General features: G+C 42.2%; 2 protein-coding genes across 4 annotated transcripts in view; both read right to left on the reverse strand.

Moving 5' to 3' along the window:
- The window catches only part of LOC133618151 (tetraspanin-33), a 20,649-nt gene extending 13,141 nt beyond the window's left edge, over positions 1-7,508 (reverse strand). Inside the window, exons 1-5 of the mRNA XM_061978621.2 lie at positions 7,387-7,508; positions 7,042-7,099; positions 4,241-4,365; positions 4,088-4,162; positions 3,376-3,471 (exon numbers count right to left, since the gene is read on the reverse strand). Of these exons, the coding sequence (XP_061834605.1) occupies positions 3,376-3,471; positions 4,088-4,162; positions 4,241-4,365; positions 7,042-7,099; positions 7,387-7,443 (411 nt within the window). The 5' untranslated portion in view covers positions 7,444-7,508. The remainder of the gene's footprint in view (positions 1-3,375; positions 3,472-4,087; positions 4,163-4,240; positions 4,366-7,041; positions 7,100-7,386) is intronic.
- A 7,388-nt stretch (positions 7,509-14,896) lies between these two features.
- Positions 14,897-24,458, reverse strand: part of palld (palladin, cytoskeletal associated protein) — a 71,570-nt gene continuing 62,008 nt past the window's right edge. For 2 of the 3 annotated variants that reach the window (XM_072915120.1, XM_061978346.2), the window contains 5 exons: positions 23,408-23,540; positions 19,057-19,264; positions 15,834-15,999; positions 15,643-15,776; positions 14,897-15,575 (listed from right to left, as the gene is read on the reverse strand). In XM_072915120.1, coding sequence (XP_072771221.1) covers positions 15,415-15,575; positions 15,643-15,776; positions 15,834-15,999; positions 19,057-19,264; positions 23,408-23,540 — 802 coding nt within the window. In that variant the 3' untranslated portion in view covers positions 14,897-15,414. The remainder of the gene's footprint in view (positions 15,576-15,642; positions 15,777-15,833; positions 16,000-19,056; positions 19,265-23,407; positions 23,541-24,458) is intronic. The other variant, XM_072915119.1, reaches the window with a different exon arrangement.

A 24,458-nucleotide genomic window follows, 5' to 3' on the forward strand; every position in this document is an offset into this window, starting at 1 on the left:
TCTTTAGGACCAGCCTTTCTAGATATATAAAGATGCGTATTTACAACATTAATAATATATACATACTATGCAAATATAAAAAAGGTAAACTTTTAGTTAATTATTGTATTATTATTTTTAATTTTTTGTTTGTAGTTGGTTTTTAATCTTCATTATTTACTTTAAGTTATTACAGTTTGTCTCTATATACATATTTATTTTATTTTTGTTATTAATTGTGGCCAAAAGGGGCGCATTTCAATTTCTTACACACTTGTTATTACATATGTTGACCAGAGGGGGAGCACTTTAAAAATGTTACACACACTTGTTATTTCATATGTTGACCAGAGGAGGAGCACTTTTAAAAGCGACACACAGTCAATTTGAAACATCCCTCCTTTTTGGGACCACCCTCATGTTGATAGATGTCACCACAAATGAGACATTGTCTATGAGATGCAATGTTATTGGGACCATGATTTATGTCAACACTTGTTCACACCTCCTCATGTGGAAGATACTTTTCCTTCTTCATGTCTCAAGAAGGGTAGAAATACAAGAACACACATACACATTCTTGTATTTCTTACCTTCTTGAGACCTGAGAAAAATGCCTACCTCTTTAGGACCACCCTTTCTAGATATATAAAGATGTGTATTTACAACATTAATAATATATATATGCAAATACCAAAAAGGTAAACTTTTAGTTAATTATTTCTATTTTTTTATATTTTTGTTTGTAGTTGGTTTTTAATCTTATTTACTTCAAGTTTTTACAGTATGTCTCTATATACATATTTCTTTTATTTTTGTTATTAATTGTGGCCAAAGGGGGCGCATTTCAATTTCTTACACACTTGTTATTTCATATGTTGACCAGCGAGGGAGCACTTTTAAATTTTTACACACACTTGTTATTTCATGTGTTGACCAGAGGGGGAGCACTTTTGCATTTTTACACACACACTTGTTATTTCATATGTTGACCAGAGGGGGAGCACTTTTAAACAGTCAATTTGAAAAATCCCTCCTTTTTGGGAACACACTAATTTTGATGGATGTCACCAGCAGGGGTGCAAATGAGACATTCTCTATTAGATGCAATGTTATTGGGACCATGATTTATGTCATCACTTGTTCACACCTCCTCATATGGAAGATACTTTTCCTATTTTTATATTTTTGTTTGTAGTTGGTTTTTAATCTTATTTACTTCAAGTTATTACAGTATGTCTCTATATACATATTTCTTTTATTTTTGTTATTAATTGTGGCCAAAGGGGGCGTATTTCAATTTCTTACACACACTTGTTATTACATATGTTGACCAGCGGGGGAGCACTTTTAAATTTTTACACACACTTGTTATTTCATATGTTGACCAGAGGGGGAGCACTTTTAAAAGCGACACACAGTCAATTTGAAACATCCCTCCTTTTTGGGACCACTCTCATTTTGATAGATGTCACCATAAATGAGACATTGTTTATTAGATGCAATGTTATTGGGACCATGATTTATGTCATCACTTGTTCACACCTCCTCATATGGAAGACACTTTTCCTTCTTCATGTCTCAAGAAGGGTAGAAATACAAGAACACACATACACATTCTTGTATTTCTTACCTTCTTGAGACCTCTGAAAAATGCCTCCCTCTTTAGGACCACCCTTTCTAGATATGTTAAGATGTGTATTTACAACATTAATAATATATATATGCAAATACTAAAAAGGTAAACTTTTAGTTATTTATTTCTATTTATTTATATTTTTGTTTGTAGTTGGTTTTTAATCTTATTTACTTCAAGTTATTACAGTATGTCTCTATATACATATTTCTTTTATTTTTGTTATTAATTTTGGCCAAAGGGGGCGCATTTCAATTTCTTACACACTTGGTATTTCATATGTTGACCAGAGGGGGAGCACTTTGGCATTTTTACACACACTTGTTATTTCATATGTTGACCAGAGGGGGAGCACTTTTAAACAGTCAATTTGAAAAATCCCTCCTTTTTGGGAACACACTAATTTTGATGGCTTTCACCAGCAGGGGTGCTAATGAGACATTCTCTATTAGATGCAATGTTGTTGGGACCATGATTTATGTCATCACTTGTTCACACCTCCTCATATGGAAGATATTTTTCCTTCTTCATGTCTCAAGAAGGGTAGAAATACAAGAACACACACACACACACGCGCACACACACACACACAAACACACACCCATTCTTGTATTTATCTTCTTGAGACCGCCTACCTCTTTAGGACCAGCCTTTCTAGATATATAAAGATGTGTATTTACAACATTAATAATATATACATACTATGCAAATATAAAAAAGGTAAACTTTTAGCTAATTATTGTATTATTATTTTTAATTTTTTATTTGTAGTTGGTTTTTAATCTTCATTATTTACTTCAAGTTATTACAGTTTGTCTCTATATACATATTTATTTTATTTTAGTTATTAATTGTGGCCAAAGGGGGCGCATTTCAATTTCTTACACACACTTGTTATTACATATGTTGACCAGAGGGGGAGCACTTTTAAATTTTTACATACACTTGTTATTACATATGTTGACCAGAGGGGGAGCACTTTTAAACAGTCAATTTGAAAAATCCCTCCTTTTTGGGAACACACTAATTTTGATGGATGTCACCAGCAGGTGCTAATGAGACATTGTCTATTAGATGCAATGTTATTGGGACCATGATTTATGTCATCACTTGTTCACACCTCCTCATATGGAAGATATTTTTCCTTCTTCATGGCTCAAGAAGGGCAGAAATACAAGAACACACATACACATTCTTGTATTTGTTACCTTCTTGAGACCTCTGAAAAATGCCTACCTCTTTAGGACCACCCTTTCTAGATATATAAAGATTTGTATTTACAACAGTAATAATATATACATACTACGCAAATATTAAAAAAAGGAAGTTTTCAGTTAATTTTATTACATTTTTTGTTTGTAATTGTTTTTTTAATCTTCATTATTTACTGTAAGTTACTACAGTATGTCTCCATACACAATTTAAAAAACTAAAAGTTCATTAATTTTGGCCAAAGGGGTGTATTTCAATTTCCAACACACACTTGTTATTACGTATGTTGACCAGAGGGGGAGCACTTTTAAAAGTGACACATACATTTGAAACATCCCTCCTTTTTGGGACCACCCTCATGTTGATAGATGTCACCACAAATGAGACATTGTCTATTAGATGCAATGTTATTGGGACCATGATTTATGTCATCACTTGTTCACACCTCCTCATATGGAAGATACTTTTCCTTCTTCATGTCTCAAGAAATACAAGAACACACACACACACACACACACACACACACACGACATCAGGCATTCTTCTACCTTCTTCTGGACAAAGTCGATGGCGTTCTCCAGGTCCCGGTCCTCCCGGTAGCGGACAATGGTCTTCATCATGAGGCGCTCCGTCCGCTCCATCACCTGGAGGCCAACAACGTGGTCACATGACCTGAGCCAAGTTGGGCCCCCCTTATCATTGCTAATTATAAAAATAACACGGCCAATCATTTGCTGTAAAAAAAAATTAAAAAAATCCTTTGTGCCATTACGGTTTTGAAGTTATTTTAAAATACATTTTCTGACCAGTGACATCATTCATTTTTATGTTCTTACCGTTTTATTATTCATAACCAAAAATGTAATAGCACAAAAAAAATGTGCAGCACAAACGAATGGGACAAGTGGGAGATTTTGACAAGGTGTGGGCGGTTATGAATAATAACACGTTATTAACACAAAAACTACAACACTTTAATAAAATTACAAAAGGTTATAAGACAAACAAATGTTTGGGACACATGTGGGGGAGATTTTGATCTGGTTATGAATAATAACACGTTAAAAACACAAACTATTAAACAAAATCTATAATAATTCAGTTTGGGGAGATGTTAACTGTGTGTGTGGGAGGGGTGTATTTGAGAATAGCGTATACATTTGAACGGCTCATATGACATCTTTTATAGCACAAACCGGCACAAATGAATGGCGGTGTTATTTTCCCGGATGGTGTCGTGACGCCAGGACCACGTCTTACCGTGTCAGTGAAGACATATCCCAGAATTCCTGCTGTCAGCTGCACCAGAAGCACCGCCGCCAGGATGGCCGCAAACTGCACACCGGACAAAACGCACCTCATGACATCATCGCTCATCATGTGACATCATGTGACATCATGTGACATACGCACCGTCTTCAGCAGGCAGGTGGCGTTCCGCAGGGCACCCAAACATCCCAGGAATGTGATGATGAATATCAGGGAGCCCACCACGATGAGGAGGAGCGCCGGGTCCACGGTCAGTGTGTCCACCACATCTGCACACACCACTGCACTTGACTTCCTGTGAAGCTACACCCACTTCCTGTAGTGCTTTGCTCACTTCCTGTAATGCTACATTGACTTCCTTTGATGTTACATTTGCTTCCTGTAATGCTCCACACACTTCTGTTCACTTCCTGTGATGGTTTGCTCATTTCCTGTCATGCCACAGTCACTTCCTGTGACATTACACTCACTTCCTGTAATGCCACAGTCACTTCCTGTGACATTACATTCATTTCTTGTGACGCCACACTCACTTCTTGTGATATTACATCCACTTCCTGTCACGCTATACTTGCTTCTTGTGATATTACATTCACTTCCTGTCACGCTACACTCGCTTCCTGTGATATTACATCCACTTCCTGTCACGCTATACTTGCTTCCTGTGATATTACATTCACTTCCTGTCACGCTATACTTTTTTCCTTTTCATATTTGTTCTCTGTAACGCTATATTCTCACTTCCTGTGACCTTACACTCACTTCCTGCGGCCTTACAGTACTGTAACTTCCTGTCATATTACATTTGTTCTCTGTAACGCTATACTCTCACTTCCTGTGACCTTACACTCACTTCCTGTGACATTACATTACTGTAACTTCCTGTCATATTACATTTCTTTTCTGTAACGCTGTACTCTCACTTATACACTCACTTCCTGCGATCTTACATTACTGTAACTTCCAGTCATATTGCATTTGTTCTCTGTAACGCTATACTCTCACTTCCTGTGACCTTAGACTCACTTCCTGTGACATTACATTACTGTAACTTCCTGTCATATTACATTTCTTTTCTGTAACGCTGTACTCTCACTTATACACTCACTTCCTGCGACCTTACATTACTGTAACTTCCCGTCATATTACCTTTATTCTCTGTGACGCTATACTCTCACTTCCTGTGACCTTAGACTCACTTCCTGTGACATTACATTACTGTAACTTCCCGTCATATTACATTTGTTCTCTGTAACGCTACATTCTCACTTCCTGTGACCTTGTACTCACTTCCTGTGACTTTCCATTACTGTAACTTCCTGTCATGTTACATTAGTTCTCTGTAACGCTATACTCTCACTTCCTGTGACCTTACACTCACTTCCTGCGACCTTACATTACTGTAACTTCCAGTCATATTACATTTGTTCTCTGTAACGCTATACTCTCACTTCCTGTGACCTTACACTCACTTCCTGTGACATTACATTACTGTAACTTCCTGTCATATTACATTTGTTCTCTGTAACGCTATACTCTCACTTCCTGTGACCTTACACTCGCTTCCTGTGACCTTACATTACTGTAACTTCCTGTCATATTACATTTGTTCTCTGTAACGCTATACTCTCACTTCCTGTGACCTTACACTCACTTCCTGTGACATTACATTACTGTAACTTCCCGTCATATTACCTTTATTCTCTGTGACGCTATACTCTCACTTCCTGTGACCTTAGACTCACTTCCTGTGACATTACATTACTGTAACTTCCTGTCATATTACATTTCTTTTCTGTAACGCTGTACTCTCACTTATACACTCACTTCCTGCGACCTTACATTACTGTAACTTCCCGTCATATTACCTTTATTCTCTGTGACGCTATACTCTCACTTCCTGTGACCTTAGACTCACTTCCTGTGACATTACATTACTGTAACTTCCTGTCATATTACATTAGTTCTCTGTAACGCTATACTCTCACTTCCTGTGACCTTACACTCACTTCCTGTGGCATTACATTACTGTAACTTCCTGTCATATTACATTTGTTCTCTTTAACGCTATACTCTCACTTCCTGTGACCTTAGACTCACTTCCTGTTGACATTACATTACTGTAACTTCCTGTCATATTACATTTCTTTTCTGTAACGCTGTACTCTCACTTATACACTCACTTCCTGCGACCTTACATTACTGTAACTTCCCGTCATATTACCTTTATTCTCTGTGACGCTATACTCTCACTTCCTGTGACCTTACACTCACTTCCTGTGACATTACATTACTGTAACTTCCTGCATTTTTTATTTCTTCTCTGTAACGCTATACTCTCACTTCCTGTGACCTTACACTCACTTCCTGTGGCATTACATTACTGTAACTTCCTGTCATATTACATTTGTTCTCTTTAACGCTATACTCTCACTTCCTGTGACCTTAGACTGACTTCCTGTTGACATTACATTACTGTAACTTCCTGTCATAATACATTTGTTCTCTGTAACGCTATACTCTCACTTCCTGTGACCTTGAACTCACTTCCTGCGACCTTACATTACTGTAACTTCCCGTCATATTACCTTTATTCTCTGTGACGCTATACTCTCACTTCCTGTGACCTTACACTCACTTCCTGTGACATTACAGTACTGTAACTTCCTGTCATATTACATTTGTTCTCTTTAATGCTATACTCTCACTTCCTGTGACCTTAGACTCACTTCCTGTTGACATTACATTACTGTAACTTCCTGTCATATTACATTAGTTCTCTGTAACGCTACACTCACTTCCTGTGACCTTACACTCACCCCCTTTAAAGTTAGGTTCACGTCCTGTGGCGGTAGGCCGACTTCCTAGACTTCCAGACTAAGTTGGGTTAAAAACGACAAAAAAGAACATTATGTGGCCATGATGGAATGTGACCATCGCCTGACCTTTCTCCTTGACGATCTTGGCGTAGATTCCCACCGCAATGAGAACGGCGCTCACGACCTGCGGACAGACGACGACCAGACGCGTCATCATTCAATTTGGCGGTCATCTTCATTCCCAACGCTCCCTGGAGCACTTGAACCTATCACTGGTCTCCAGCCAAGTGCCAAAACGTTGGGTAAACGTCAAACATGATTGACTGTTTAATGAACTGTTACTTACTCACTTTTTGAACTAATTATGATGGACTTATCAAGTGGTTATTAACTGAGCGCTGAGTGTTTGTTTATGGATTATTCCGAGGTGTGTTGGATCAGTGCGATCACATGACACCTGCTCTGACTCACCCAGAAGACGTAGCAGAAAACAAAGAGTAAGTATTTGACGCCGCGGTATCCTCGCATGTCCACTGGGCTGCAGGCGGACGCGGCGATGGCGGCAGCGCGGACAGCGGCTGCTTGAGGTCTGAGGGTCCCGCGGGGAATGCACCGCGCAGGCTGCCGCACGCTGCATTCCTGCTCTCAGGCTCCGCCCCTCTCAGGTGCTGCTGTCAGGCTGCGTCCTGTCTTACTGGGTGTTCCAATGTGTGGGGGGGTGCGCCGCGGGCAAAAACGACCTTTGGCACCCGTTCACCAGAAAACAACCCCCCCCAAAAAATGATGACTTGATTAATATTCAACCAATATTTTTTTCAATAATATTAGTAATTTTATTATTTATTATATAATTATAATATTTTCTAATAATGTGTTTTACATGTGGTTTTCTACACCAAAATTCATCTATTTATTTACCATTTTTGTGGGTCTGATGGACCCCTTGCATTTTGTGGCTTTTAATGCCTCTGTCACACCGCGGTGAGGGATGTCTTGTCTTGGTTTTTTCTGTCTTGTGATGTGCATGTTTTAGTTTGAAAAGTAACTCTCCTCTCGTTTCAGGTCACTTGCTCTTCCTTTTGTGTCATCAGTCTGACGTCATCCCGATTCCCTAATTGTTTCCACCTGTTCCCTATTACCCTCATGTGTCTTATAAGCCCACTCCTTCCTTTGTTCTGTGCCAGATTGTTTCGTTTGTTCGTACTCTCTAGCCTCCATGCCCATGTCCATGCCTTGTCTTGCCTTGCCTCGTCTTGTGCTTATGTTCTTTGATTCTGAATCCCTTCGTTGCTATTTTGAGTTTTCCTTTCTTCCTCCTCAGCAGAGTGATTTTTTTGTTATTTAGTTTATTCAGCCGAAGTGGTAAGTTTCAGTTATTTTTCATTCTTTCCTCACATTTTTGAGTGACAATTTTTGTTAATACTTTATTAGATTAGATAGTATAGAATTTTTCATAGTTGTTGTTTCTTCCTCCTGTTGGAGCGTTTTTTGTTTATACATTTTATAGCATTTATTAATTATAGTTCGTCTTTGCTTTTGTGTTTTCCTCCGTTCGGAGCGAATTTTGGTTGTTCCTATTTTTTGGAACCTTTTTTGCCGGTTAGTTTTTGGATAAACAGATATTGTAATCCTTGACTTTGGAGGTGAAAAGGAAGCTGTCAAAATAAAAGCCTGTCTAAGTTCCCTACTCTGCATCTGAGTCCTATCCTTTTACCAAGCCCTGACAGCCTCACAATCAAACACTTTTATGTTAAAATACTTTACCTTATCCCAATAAACATCTGTTCAGTATTTTAACATTAAAGTGTTTGATTGTGAGGCATTAAAAACCACAAAATGCAACGGGTCCATCAGACCCACAAAAATGAATACGGGTCCCACAGACCCGAACACCACACTACTTATTCTTCTTCTCCAGATTTTGGCGCGCTCTACCTTCCACATTTTTCACCCGATTCAAACCGTTCTAACTTCAAAATGTTGTGCCTATTCGGGAATCGCGGGCTTTCCCTTGACAAATTCCAAAAATTCCCAGATTTCCCAGAATTCCAGGTTTTCCGGGACATTTTTCCCATACAAAATGAATTGTCCATTTTGCAAAATTCCACCATTTCCACATTTTTCACCCGATTCAAACCATTCTAACTTCAAAATGTTGTGCCTATTCGGGAATCGCGGGCTTTCCCTTGACAAATTCCAAAAATTCCCAGATTTCCCAGAATTCCAGGTTTTCCGGGACATTTTTCTCATACAAAATGAATTGTCGATTTTGCAAAATTCCACCATTTCCACATTTTTCACCCGATTCAAACCGTTCTAACTTCAAAATGTTGTGCCTATTCGGGAATCGCGGGCTTTCCCTTGACAAATTCCGAAAATTCCCAGATTTCCCAGAATTCCAGGTTTTCCGGGACATTTTTCCCATTCAAAATGAATTGTCCATTTTGCAAACTTCCACCAGTTCCACATTTTTCAACCTATTCAATCCATTCCACCTTCAACACATTCCACCATCCTGGAAATTCAAACTTCCCCTTTTCCAAGTTAAAAAAAATTCCAAGATTTTCCAGAAATCCTGCTTTTCCAAAGCCCTATTTCCACTCTTTTTTCTCGTGACTACTCCTTCCACATTTTTCAACCATTTTACCGTCAAAACATTCCTCTTAATTTGGACAAAAACGACGTTGTTTTTTGAACTGGAAAATTTCCCGTTTTTTTCCTGAAATTCCAGGAATTCTGTAATGCCATTTCTCAATTCAACATGTTACTACTTCAACATTTCTTGATCGATTAAAAAATTACAACACCAACCATTCCAACTCATTCAGACGATTCAAGTCCCCCCACCCCCCAAAAAAAAGATGCAATCGCCGCTCATGTTAACTACCAAACCGTAACTTAAAAGGGTTGGCTAAACAGCTATTAAGTTATGATGCATTTGCCGCTCATGTTACATACCAAACCGTAACTTAAAATGGTTGGCTGAACAGCTATTAAGGTATGATGCCATCACCGCTCATGTTAACTACCAAACCGTAACTTAAAAGTGTTGGCTGAACAGCTATAAAGGTATGATGCATTCGCCGCTCATGTTAACTACAAAACCGCAACTTAAAAGGGTTGGCTGAACAGCTATTAAGGTAGGGTGCAATCGCCGCTCATGTTAACTACCAAACCGTAACTTAAAAGGGTTGGCTCAACAACTATTAAGGTATGATGCAATCACCGCTCATGTTAAATACCAAACCGTAACTTAAAAGGGTTGGCTCAACAGCTATTAAGGTATAATGCAATCGCCGCTCATGTCAAATACCAAACCGTAACTTAAAAGGGTTGGCTCAACAGCTATTAAGGTATGATGCAATCACCGCTCATGTAAAAATACCAAACCGTAACTTAATAGGGTTGGCTGAACAGCTGTTAAAGTATGATGCAATCGCCGCTCATCTTAACTACCAAACCATAACTTAAAAGGGTTGGCTGAACTGCGATGAGGTGGCGACTTGTCCAGGGTGTACGCCGCCTTCCGCCCGATTGTAGCTGAGATAGGCTTCAGCGCCCCCCGCGACCCCAAAGGGAATAAGCGGTAGAAAATGGATGGATGGATGGATGGGTTGGCTGAACAGCTATTAAGGTATGATGCAATCGGCGCTCATGTTAAATACCAAACCGTAACTTAAAAGGGTTGGCTTAACAGCTGTTAAAGTATGATGCAATCGCCGCTCATGTTAACTACCAAACCGTAACTTAAAAGGGTTGGCTCAACAGCTATTAAGGTATGATGCAATCACCGCTCATGTTAAATACCAAACCGTAACTTAAAAGGGTTGGCTCAACAGCTATTAAGGTATGATGTAATCGCCGCTCATGTTAAATACCAAACCGTAACTTAAAAGGGTTGGCTGAACAGCTGTTAAAGTATGATGCAATTGCCGCTCATCTTAACTGCCAAACCATAACTTAAAAGGGTTGGCTGAACAGCTATTAAGGTATGATGCAATCGCCGCTCATGTTAAATACCAAACCGTAACTTAAAAGGGTTGGCTGAACAGCTGTTAAAGTATGATGCAATCGCCGCTCATGTTAACTACTGAACCGTAACTTAAAAGGGTTGGCTGAACAGCTATTAAAGTATGATGCAATCGCCGCTCATCTTAACTACCAAACCTTAACTTAAAAGGGTTGGCTGAACAGCTGTTAAAGTATGATGCAATCGCCGCTCATGTTAAATACCAAACCGTAACTTAAAAGGGTTGGCTGAACAGCTATTAAGGTATGATGCAATCACCGCTCATGTTAACTACCAAACCGTAACTTAAAAGGGTTGGCTGAACAGCTGTTAAGGTATGATGCAATCGCCGCTCACGTTAACTACCAAACCGTAGCTTAAAAGGGTTGGCTGAACAACTATGCTACCTATTTGGAGATGAAGAGCAGCAATGCTGACTATTACTATTACTACTGTGCTACTTATTTGGGGTTGCAGAGAAATGAATTTTAATCTTAAAAAACTGGCCAAAAACACTTGTTTTGGGATTCAGTTCTCTTTTCACCTGGTTATGCTACTTTTAGATTCCAAAATGGAACAGTGTAACTAAGGGTGTTTTTTGTTATTTTTCTATTTATTTCATATTATTTATTTTTTTATTTTAAAATTCATATTTACCTATGTATTTATGTATTATTATTATTATTATTCCTATTTTCTACATAATTTCGACAATGGAGAAAAAATTTACACCTTGTTGTAGCTGCGTTTGGCCTGAAGGGGGTGCTGTCGCACCATGATCGGCATAGCAAGACGACTGTCTCTTTAAATCTTGCTTCTGGGTTGACCCTACCTGTTGTTTACTTTACAAGTCATTTTACTCACGCTCGCTTGTGTAAGCTTACTTCTCTCTTTGTTACTCGACAAGTCGGCCTGAAGAAGGCATAACTTACCGAAACGTTGCCTTGACTTGTCTTAATAAGTACCTACAATATTTATTTATTTTTGTTCTTTGTTCTTTTTGCTGTTTGCTTATTTTTTGACGGGGCATTTTTGCGGTCAACCTCGACTTTTTCCAACTTTTTCAACTTTATCACAATGTCGATGACGTTGAAGGGCGGTATGACGTAGTTTCCGGTCCGGTGGAAACAACCTTACTGGCGCAAGTTGGTTCCCCCCGGAATATAGCCGCCAAAATAGCCTGCTTCTGGACCAGACGCGGCATGCCCCTATGCTGAAGCGACACCAGGGGACCATAGACACCGAGTTGGTGACCCGAATTGTCCCGGCTTTGACATCTAATGATAAACGTTGGGTCAGGCGATGGAGTGCCCCCCGGTGGCAACATTGTGTCACTACATCCAGTACCCCCCGGGATCCAGGGGGGGTGCTGGAGCCTATCTCAGCTGCATTCGGGCAGAAGGCGGGGTACACCCTGGACGCCACCTCATCACAGGGCCAACACAGATAGACAGACAACATTCACACTCACATTCACACACTAGGGACCATTTAGTGTTGCCAATCAACCTATTCCCAGGTGCATGTCTTTGGAGGTGGGAAGAATCCGGAGTACCCGGAGGGAACCCACGCAGTCATGGGGAGAACATGCAAACTCCACACAGAAAGATCCCATGCGCAGGATCGAACCCAGGACCATTGTATTGTGAGGCAGAAGCACTAACCCATACAAAATCATAATAGAGGTCTTGCATTTCCCTCATCTCAACCCCATGCACATATTCTGCCTGCATACACCCCCCAAAAAAAGCAAAACACCCCGACAAGACCACGCATGGCAATCAATTTGGCTCCAAAGCCAGATGCATGTATAACATCATCAAAATTATGCATCCTCTCAAAAACATTACTAAAGAAAACCAGCCGCCCACAATATCTAAAATGGTTCTCACTCTGACCAACATGATCAGGCCGGCGGTCATTAACCCCCGATACACAAGCCTTGATCATGGACAATGCCAAAAATTGGGCAGACACCGCTAATCGCATCTTGAGAGACCACTACCAAAAAAACCTTACAAGTTGAGATGGACAAACTGATCCCCTTGATCGGAGCGGACTGGATGTCCCCATTTCAGATTGCCTCGATCTGGGCTGATAAACAATTGGGGCGCAGATTAGCGGTCAACACTCGCTTAGGGTCACCCTCTTACAGCCAGGCCACCTACAAGACACAAGGGCACGTCAGAGTGAATTGCAAGCAACAGATCCGTGGAGGACCTCAGCTTGGCGATGCCACCCTTCCAGGTCCAGGAACTACAAGCACGGGTGGAGACCCTTGGTGAGTTCCCTACTACGACCTGCCTGGCACCTGCAACAAAGACGGACAGACCACAGCTCAACGGACACGCATTAGATACCTGCATCGCAGCGGAACGACAAGGGCGATACAAATGCAGAAGACCAACAAGTACTTCAAGCTGAAGATTTCCTCCGTCCCATCGCAGGAGCCACAGACACGGGCGGAGACTCGCGATGAACCCCTTCCCACGACCTGCAGCCTACCTGGAACGGAGAGGGGAAGACCAAAACGTGCGACACCTCTTGCACCTCGCTTTCTCCAGCCTCAACTGCCCTACAAAAGACTACCTCCGGCGCTGTGAAGCCCACCACGGAGGTCTGCACTACCACTCAGAACTCGCCCAGGAAAGTGCTGACACACTGGCTCCAGCAACTCATTTGGAGTCCTCCTAAATCGGATCTCTCAGGGGGAGCAGCATTAATTAAGTGTGTCTGATTGGACCTTCGGGGGTCCTCGGTGGGGTCTGAGCTTGGGTCCGTCAGTGTTCAGTGGACAATGCTAACCAGGGTTGTTACCCTTGCAGGTCCTAACCCTAACCCTAACCCGAAGCTTCTCTAACCCTAACCCCTAACCCTAGCCCTAACTCTAACCCCTAACCCAACACTGCAGTTGTGAGCGCAAGCCCCGCCCCTCCTGCAGCATATATAAAAGCCTCATCCTGTGTCCGGCTCACTCGCACTCCAACAGTTGATGAGAGCACATCCTGTTGTGGAGAAACATAGGGGAGCCCCACTTGATTAGCTTTGGGAATTAGAAGTGTTCCAATCTTTTAGGGAATTAGAAGTGTCCCAATAGATTTCTTTCTTTCTTTCTTTGATACAGTTAGAAGTGGTCCAACCTGAATAGAGACCCGCTTTATCCGCTCGCAGTGAAAAAGATGGTTTACATCCTGCTTGATCTTGCAAGTCGAAGCCTGATGAAGATCAAACCGATGGAAACGTTGCAACACAGACTTGCCATGGCATCTTGCCACAATTTTTCTAACGCCAAACAATCCGATTTTACCACAGACGTGTTTGACACAACATTCACTACCCATTTGGAATTTTTGATCGGGGTCCTCGATGGGCTTTGTGTCTGGTTTGGGCGTCACCTTGGCAGTTTGTCGATGGACCGTCAATCCCCACCCTAACCCTAACCTTCTTTGTTTTCCTTCTATCGCCCCAACCTTTAGCCCTAACCCTAATCAACACTTTTTCTTTGGCTTCTCTAGCCCTAAATCCTAACCCCAACCCTCTAACCCTCACCCCTAAAAAAGTGCAGTTTCCTTTTAACATTGGAACAGTTTTTTCCTACTTGCTCTTACAGTTGGAATGACAACAGGATCACTTTAATGTTGTCGATTAGTGACTCATTACGCTGACTCCAAAGTGTCTGGCCAAGTTCAGACCCCCCGCCCCCGCCTCCAACAGAAATCTGACCACTCACTCAAGTCGTGGTTGGGCTTTTTTTCAAAGGGCTCACGTTTTTGTTCCAAAGGACCCTCTTCTTCTTCCCCTGCATGTTAAGCCACATCTGGAGGAGATTAAAGATCTTAAAGGAAGGAGGTGAGGGGTATTTTTAGTTTGTATCTACGTTGAGAAGTCAATATTTATGATCTAAATGACATCCCTGGGGTTCCTCTTGACTTTGTTGTGCTCCCTTGGATTCAACAGAAACATCTCTCACAATCTTGGGAAGATTCTTTATTGAACTTTTCACAAGCTAAAATAATAACGCTATATAAGGAGAACAATCCGTACACAGGCCCGGGTTGGCGTGGTAACACACAGGAGCTGTCAGATGATTGGGAAGAATCATCCAGCCCAAGTCCAAAGTGTGTTCTTGTGGTTTGAAAGGCCTAAAGAGTGACTGAATATAGTTTGATACAGACTGGTGATATTTCAATGTCAGCTCGGGCTTCTTAGCCTTTTCATTCAACACAGAAAATAGGCATTTCTTGATGTACGTGTGTGTTTGTGTGTGTGTGTGTGTGTGTGTGTGTGTGTGTGTGTGACCCCCAAGCACTCCTCAAAGTCCATCATTGTAGAACCTGCAAAAAGCCACCACATCTCACTCGTGATTAAAAAAAACCCACTTCCTGTACAGCTGTCACCCTCTCCAATAAGACTCGCCTTCCAGTCCTGCGACTTGAACACTTACACTTTCCACCCACTCAAAGCAGGAAGGTCTTTCTGTCAATCCTTCTCTACAGCTCGTCGCTCTCCACCAGGCTCCCGGGTGGCAGAGGACTGCAGTCAGGGAAGAAGGCAGCCTTCACATCCAGGCCTCTCTCGGTCAGGGCGGCGTAGCGGCTGCTGGCCGGGCGCACCTTCTTTGCTTTGGGGAGGTTGGGCTGCTGCCACTGGGCTGCAAGGGTGGGAAGCAGCGGGAGTTATTCAAAGAAGGAGCCAGAAACCGAGGTTGTCCGCCTTACCGTGCACGTCAAGTCGTGCGGTGCTGGACACTATTCCCGCCTCGTTTTTGGCTGACACCGTGTACCAGCCGGCGTCCTCTTTGGTGGCGGGCTGGATGATCATGCACAAGTAGCCACAGTTGTCCTGGTGCATGCTGGGAGACAAAGGAAGTCATTCAAATAGAGTCCAAGCTGGTCTCATTGGTGCTCACCTTATTCTGTCTGTGTTGTGAGTGAGTGACTCGTTTTCCCTTTTCCAGAAGATCTGCGGGGAAGGAACGCCGATGACGCGACATTCCAGCCGCACCGGGTGGCCCTCCGCCACACTGGTGTTCTGCAGCTTCTCCACAAATGATGGCACTTTCTGCATCTCTTTGGCTGTGGACAAAACCCATTGAAAAATTGTCAATGAACAAAACGCTGTAACGTGACAGTTAGGCTTGGACCTCAAACTTCATTGTTACATACATATACAGGTAAAAGCCAGTAAATTAGAATATTTTGAAAAACTTGATTTATTTCAGTAATTGCATTCAAAAGGTGTAACTTGTACATTATATTTATTCATTGCACACAGACTGATGCATTCAAATGTTTATTTCATTTAATTTTGATGATTTGAAGTGGCAACAAATGAAAATCCAAAATTCCGTGTGTCACAAAATTAGAATATTACTTAAGGCTAATACAAAAAAGGGATTTTTAGAAATGTTGGCCAACTGAAAAGTATGAAAATGAAAAATATGAGCATGTACAATACTCAATACTTGGTTGGAGCTCCTTTTGCCTCAATTACTGCGTTAATGCGGCGTGGCATGGAGTCGATGAGTTTCTGGCACTGCTCAGGTGTTATGAGAGCCCAGGTTGCTCTGATAGTGGCCTTCAACTCTTCTGCGTTTTTGGGTCTGGCATTCTGCATCTTCCTTTTCACAATACCCCACAGATTTTCTATGGGGCTAAGGTCAGGGGAGTTGGCGGGCCAATTTAGAACAGAAATAGCATGGTCCGTAAACCAGGCACGGGTAGATTTTGCGCTGTGTGCAGGCGCCAAGTCCTGTTGGAACTTGAAATCTCCATCTCCATAGAGCAGGTCAGCAGCAGGAAGCATGAAGTGCTCTAAAACTTGCTGGTAGACGGCTGCGTTGACCCTGGATCTCAGGAAACAGAGTGGACCGACACCAGCAGATGACATGGCACCCCAAACCATCACTGATGGTGGAAACTTTACACTAGACTTCAGGCAACGTGGATCCTGTGCCTCTCCTGTCTTCCTCCAGACTCTGGGACCTCGATTTCCAAAGGAAATGCAAAATTTGCTTTCGTCAGAAAACATGACTTTGGACCACTCAGCAGCAGTCCAGCTGGTGTCGGTCCACTCTGTTTCCTGAGATCCAGCGTCAACGCAGCCGTCTACCAGCAAGTTTTAGAGCACTTCATGCTTCCTGCTGCTGACCTGCTCTATGGAGATGGAGATTTCAAGTTCCAACAGGACTTGGCGCCTGCACACAGCGCAAAATCTACCCGTGCCTGGTTTAGGGACCATGGTATTTCTGTTCTAAATTGGCCCGCCAACTCCCCTGACCTTAGCCCCATAGAAAATCTGTGGGGTATTGTGAAAAGGAAGATGCAGAATGCCAGACCCAAAAACGCAGAAGAGTTGAAGGCCACTATCAGAGCAACCTGGGCTCTCATAACACCTGAGCAGTGCCAGAAACTCATCGACTCCATGCCACGCCGCATTAACGCAGTAATTGAGGCAAAAGGAGCTCCAACCAAGTATTGAGTATTGTACATGCTCATATTTTCATTTTCATACTTTTCAGTTGGCCAACATTTCTAAAAATCCCTTTTTTGTATTAGCCTTACACAATATTCTAATTTTGTGACACACGGAATTTTGGATTTTCATTTGTTGCCACTTCAAATCATCAAAATTAAATGAAATAAACATTTGAATGCATCAGTCTGTGTGCAATGAATAAATATAATGTACAAGTTACACCTTTTGAATGCAATTACTGAAATAAATCAAGTTTTTCAAAATATTCTAATTTACTGTCTTTTACCTGTATATATATGACTAGGAAAGCTCCAACTGGAAGAGTTGCTGGTTTATATCCTAGTTAGCGCCCAATCAAAGGATACTAGGTTCAAATCCAAGTCATGGTCGAGCAGTGACTAGGAACGCTCCAGCTGGGGGAGTTACTGTTTTATATCATAATTTCCTGAGAAAGCTTCTCAAATAAATATGTCATTGGGGCCCGAAATCTATCCTCAAGAAGACCAAGAATAGCTGAATGGTTAAACAGCTAGCTCCCATTCAAAGGGTCCTGGGTTCAATCTCAGTCAGGTCGATCGGCTTGCCAAGCCAAAGAATGCAGGAGTGGGGACGCCGGACAATGTGGGGGTGTTTCACCTCCCCCACACAGAGTAAAGCTAAGTGGTAGTGGGTTAATTAACTTATAGTTAAAAAGGTAAGTATGGGTAATAATAATAAATAGTCTATAGTCCAAAGGTCAAGGGTAACCTCGGGGGTTAGCTCCTCCTGTGTGCCGAGGCTAAAGTTGGTAAGTGTACCATCGTAATTCCTAGGCTGGGATGGGTGGGAATAGGAACATGAATAATTAATCATTGTGGGCGTTGACCAATTAGCTCTACTGGGTCCGACAGATAATTAAAGTAATAATTGGGAAATTAAATGAAAAATTGAGTAATTGGAAATGTATTAATTAACGATAATGAATATATTTAATAAAAAATGTTTTATGTTGATTTTATTTGATTTTTTCAATTAACCAATCAGTGTTCATTAATTAACCAACCAACTACTCAATTTGTTTGGTTTCATTTTCCAATTATTACTTTATTGCTAATTGTCTGTCAGACCCAGAAGAGCTAATTGGTTAACACCCACAATGATTAATTATTCATGTTCCTATTCCCACCCATCCCAGCCTAGGAATTACGATGGTACACTTACCAACTTTAGCCTCGGCACACAGGAGGAGCTAACCCCCGAGGTTACCCTTGACTTTTGGACTTATAGACTATTTATTATTATTACCCATACTTACCTTTTTAAATATTAATTTTTGTTTCACTACTTTTGGTTTGTTCTGTCGTGTTTGTGTCTCCTCTCAATTGCTCTGTTTATTGCACTTCTGAGTGTTGCTGGGTCGGGTTTGGTTTTGGAATTGGATTGCATTGTTAAGGTATTGCTGTGTATTGTTTTGTTGGATTGATTTATTAAAAAATAATAATAATACATTTTAAAAAAATGAAAAAAAAAATTTTATAAAAAAAAAAAAAATCTATTTTTTAAAAATAAGAATCGATTCTGAATTGCACGTGAGAATACCGATTCGAACATCGTGCGAGTGATAGTTACCATCATCAACTGACATTTACTGCGGTTATACAACATCCTGTCTGTACCTGCAATGATGAGCTCCAGGTTGAAGGAGTTTTGTCCAGCACGGTTGCTGGCAATGCACGTGTAGATGCCCGCATCACGACTGGTCACAGGTTCGATGACCAGCGAGTGCACACCATTTTCACGCACCAGCATTTTGTGTGCGGAGTCGGGGCGGATGGTCTGTCCGTTGAGCTTCCACACGAGGTCAGGGGTCGGCAAGCCGCTCACCTATGGGAGAAGTTGGCGAAACATGACTTCCTGTCAAAGTAAAATGGTCGTGCATGCTCAGTGTTCCAGCTTTGCACTGAAAATTGGGCTTTTGGTTGTAAAGTGCTTTTTTACTTGAAGGTACTCAATGTGCTTTGACAGTCAGTACCTGTCCATGCACTAAAGAAGTCTGACTTCTGACCATCTTGTGACCCGACTGATACTGTTGCAGATGAAGGTTGCTATTGTTCTTGATTATCTTGTGTCCCGACTGATACTGTTCCAGATGAAGGTTGCTATTGTTGTGGACTATCTTGTGTCCCGACTGATACTGTTCCTGATGAAGGTTGCAAGCAGACTTCCTGGTACAAAGTGATTCAATTCCAGCATCTTAAAATCTGTGATATAAATAGGACATTTTAGAACAATAGCAACCTTCATCTGGAACAGTATCAGTCGAGTCACAAGATAGTCCACAACAATAGCAACCTTCATCTGGAACAGTATCAGTCGGGACACAAGGTAGTCAAGAACAATAGCAACCTTCATCTGGAACAGTATCAGTCGGGTCACAAGATAGTCCACACCAATAGCAACCTTCATCTGGGACAGTATCAGTCGGGTCACAAGATAGTCCACAACAATAGCAACTTTCATCTGGAACAGTATCAGTCGGGTCACGAGATAGTCAAGAACAATAGCAACCTTCATCTGGAGCAGTATCAGTCGGGTCACAAGATAGTCCACAACAATAACAACCTTCATCTGGAACAGTATCAGTCGGGTCACAAGATATTCCACACCAATAGCAACCTTCATCTGGAACAGTATCAGTCGGGACACAAGATAGTCCACAACAATAGCAACCTTCATCTGGAACAGTATCAGTCAGGACACAAGGTAGTCCACAACAATAGCAACCTTCATCTGGAACAGTATCAGTCGGGTCACAAGATAGTCCACAACAATAGCAACCTTCATCTGGAACCGTATCAGTCGGGTCACGAGATAGTCAAGAACAATAGCAACTTTCATCTGGAGCAGTATCAGTCGGAACACAAGATAGTCAAGAACAATAGCAACCTTCATCTGGACCAGTATCAGACGGATCACAAGATAGTCCACAACAATAGCAATGTTTATCTGGAACAGTCAACAATGAACAGTATCAGTCGGGTCACAAGATAGTCCACAACAATAGCAACCTTCATCTGGAACAGTATCAGTCGGGTCACAAGATAGTCAAGAACAATAGCAACCTTCATCTAGAACAGTATCAGTCGGGTCACAAGATTGTCCACACTAATAGCAACCTTCATCTGGGACAGTATCAGTCAGGACACAAGATAGTCCACAACAATAACAACCTTCATCTGGAACAGTAGCAGTCAGGTCACAAGATAGTCCACAACAATAACTAGCTTCATCTGGAACAGTATCAGTCAGGACATAAAATAGTCCACACAGATAGCAACCTTCATCTGGAACAGTATCAGTCAAGTCACAAGATAATCCACAACAATAACAACCTTCATCTGGAACAGTATCAGTCAGGACACAAGATAGTCCACAACAATAACAACCTTCATCTGGAACAGTATCAGTCGGGACACAAGATAGTCCACAACAATAGCAACCTTCATCTGGAACAGTATCAGTCGGGACACAAGATAGTCCACAACAATAGCAACCTTCATCTGGAACAGTATCAGTCGGGTCACGAGATAGTCAAGAACAATAGCAACCTTCATCTGGAACAGTATCAGTCGGGTCACAAGATAGTCCACACCAATAGCAACCTTCATCTGGAACAGTATCAGTCGGGTCACAAGATAATCCAGAACAATAGCAACCTTCATCTGGGACAGTATCAGTCGGGTCACAAGATAGTCCACACCAAAAGAAACCTTCATCTAGGACAGTATCAGTCAGGACACAAGATAGTCCACAACAATAACAACCTTCATCTGGAACAGTAACAGTGAGGTCACAAGCTAGTCCACAACAATAACTAGCTTCATCTGGAACAGTATCAGCAGGATATAAGATAGTCCACAACAATAGCAACCTTTATCTGGCACAGTATCAGACGGATCACAAGATAGTCCACAACAATAACAACCTTCATCTGGAACAGTATCAGTCAGGACACAAGATAGTCCACAACAATAACCTTCATCTGGAACAGTATCAGTCGGGTCACAAGATAGTCCACACCAATAGCAACCTTCATCTGGGACAGTATCAGTCAGGACACAAGATAGTCCACAACAATAAAAACCTTCATCTGGAACAGTAACAGTGAGGTCACAAGATAGTCCACAACAATAACTAGCTTCATCTGGAACAGTATCAGCAGGACATAAGATAGTCCACAACAATAGCAACCTTCTTCTGGAACAGTATCAGTCGGAACACAAGATAGTCAACAACAATAGCAACCTTCATCTGGAACAGTATCAGTCAGGACACAAGATAGTCCACAACAATAAAAACCTTCATCTGGAACAGTAACAGTGAGGTCACAAGATAGTCCACAACAATAACTAGCTTCATCTGGAACAGTATCAGCAGGACATAAGATAGTCCACAACAATAGCAACCTTCATCTGGAACAGTATCAGTCGGGTCACAAGATAGTCCACAACAATAGCAACCTTTATCTGGAACAGTATCAGACGGGTCACAAGATAGTCCAGAACAATAGCAACCTTCATCTGGAACAGTATCAGTCGGGTCACAAGATAATCCACAACAATAACAACCTTCCACTGGAACAGTATCAGTCGGATCACAAGATTGTCCACACCAATAGCAACCTTCATCTGGAACAGTATCAGTCGGGTCACAAGATAGTCCACAACAATAACAATCTTCCTCTGGAACAGTATCAGTCAGGACACAAGATAGTCCACAACAATAAAAACCTTCATCTGGAACAGTATCAGTCGGGTCACAAGATATTCCACACCAATAGCAACCTTCATCTGGAACAGTATCAGTCGGGACACAAGATAGTCAAGAACAATAGCAACCTTCATCTGGAACAGTATCAGTCGGGACACAAGATAGTCAAGAACAATAGCAACCTTCATCTGGACTAGTATCAGACGGATCACAAGATAGTCCACAACAATAGCAATGTTTATCTGGAACAGTATCAGTCGGGTCACGAGATAGTCCACAACAATAAAAACCTTCATCTGGAACAGTATCAGTCGGGTCACAAGATATTCCACACCAATAGCAACCTTCATCTGGAACAGTATCAGTCGGGACACAAGATAGTCAAGAACAATAGCAACCTTCATCTGGAACAGTATCAGTCGGGACACAAGATAGTCAAGAACAATAGCAACCTTCATCTGGACTAGTATCAGACGGATCACAAGATAGTCCACAACAATAGCAATGTTTATCTGGAACAGTATCAGTCGGGTCACGAGATAGTCCACAACAATAGCAACCTTCATCTGGAACAGTATCAGTCGGGTCACAAGATAGTCCACAACAACAGCAACCTTCATCTGGAACAGTATCAGTCGGGACACAAGATAGTCAACAACAATAGCAACCTTCATCTAGAACAGTATCAGTCGGGACACAAGATAGTCCACAACAATAGCAACCTTCATCTGGACCAGTATCAGTCGGGCACCAACGCTCTTTTCTTTCAGATTTAAAAGTCCTTCCATCAATCCGCAAATCTTTTGAATGAACTTCGAGACATTCAAAAGTTTTATTTCCATGATTTTCGTCCGAGAATTCCTTCCAAAAAAACTCTCCCGCTGGTCGGACCTGCATCTGCCCCGATACATTCTTGGTAGTAGCGTCATGTTGGTAGTACAATCTAAGATACCAGGAAGTTTTCAAAAGAAACTTTCTATAGCCAGGACAGCAAGATGGGGAAATAACTGTAGAAGAGTTATTTTAGGACGGCCACACCGTGTGAGGCCTTGCGACACAGTACAGCACTTAGACTTAGACATAGACAAACTTCATTGATCCACAAGGGAAATTGTTCCCAACAATTGTTGCACGCGGTCTTGGTTTCTTTGATTCTTTGATGAATGGTTATGATCGTTGATTCCGATGTTAAAGGTGTCCTACTACAATGTAGGTGACTTTCTCAAGAGATACAGTAGAAGATAACACTCCCCTCACCTTGCAGTCCATGCGACACAGTCGGCCCTCCTGCACGATGAGGTCGCCGGGCGCCTGCAGGAAGTGCGGCCGGAAGTGGCGCTCCTGGATGTTATCACTCTCGTCGCCGCTGTCTCTGGACCTGGACCTGGGCCTGGGATGTAGTGTAAGGAGCTTAACGTGTGTCTGGACCTGAGGCCTGGGATGTAGTGTATGGAGCTTAACGTGTGTCTGGACCTGAGGCCTGGGATGTAGTGTATGGAGCTTAACGTGTGTCTGGACCTGAGGCCTGGGATGTAGTGTATGGAGCTTAACGTGTGTCTGGACCTGAGGCCTGGGATGTAGTGTATGGAGCTTAACGTGTGTCTGGACCTGAGACCTGGGATGTAGTGTAAGGAGCTTAACGTGTGTGTGGACCTGGGCCTGGGATGTAGTGTATGGAACTTAACGTGTGTCTGGACCTGAGGCCTGGGATGTAGTGTATGGAGCTTAACGTGTGTCTGGACCTGAGGCCTGGGATGTAGTGTAAGGAGCTTAACGTGTGTCTGGACCTGGGCCTGGGATGTAGTGTAAGGAGCTTAACGTGTGTCTGGACCTGAGGCCTGGGATGTAGTGTATGGAGCTTAACGTGTGTCTGGACCTGAGGCCTGGGATGTAGTGTATGGAGCTTAACGTGTGTCTGGACCTGGGCCTGGGATGTAGTGTATGGAGCTTAACGTGTGTCTGGACCTGGGCCTGGGATGTAGTGTATGGAGCTTAACGTGTGTCTGGACCTGAGGCCTGGGATGTAGTGTATGGAGCTTAACGTGTGTCTGGACCTGAGGCCTGGGATGTAGTGTATGGAGCTTAACGTGTGTCTGGACCTGAGGCCTGGGATGTAGTGTATGGAGCTTAACGTGTGTCTGGACCTGAGGCCTGGGATGTAGTGTATGGAGCTTAACGTGTGTCTGGACCTGAGGCCTGGGATGTAGTGTATGGAGCTTAACGTGTGTCTGGACCTGAGGCCTGGGATGTAGTGTAAGGAGCTTAACGTGTGTCTGGACCTGAGGCCTGGGATGTAGTGTATGGAGCT

This window comes from Nerophis lumbriciformis, linkage group LG18 (genome assembly GCF_033978685.3).
Source record: "Nerophis lumbriciformis linkage group LG18, RoL_Nlum_v2.1, whole genome shotgun sequence".
NCBI lineage: Eukaryota > Metazoa > Chordata > Actinopteri > Syngnathiformes > Syngnathidae > Nerophis > Nerophis lumbriciformis.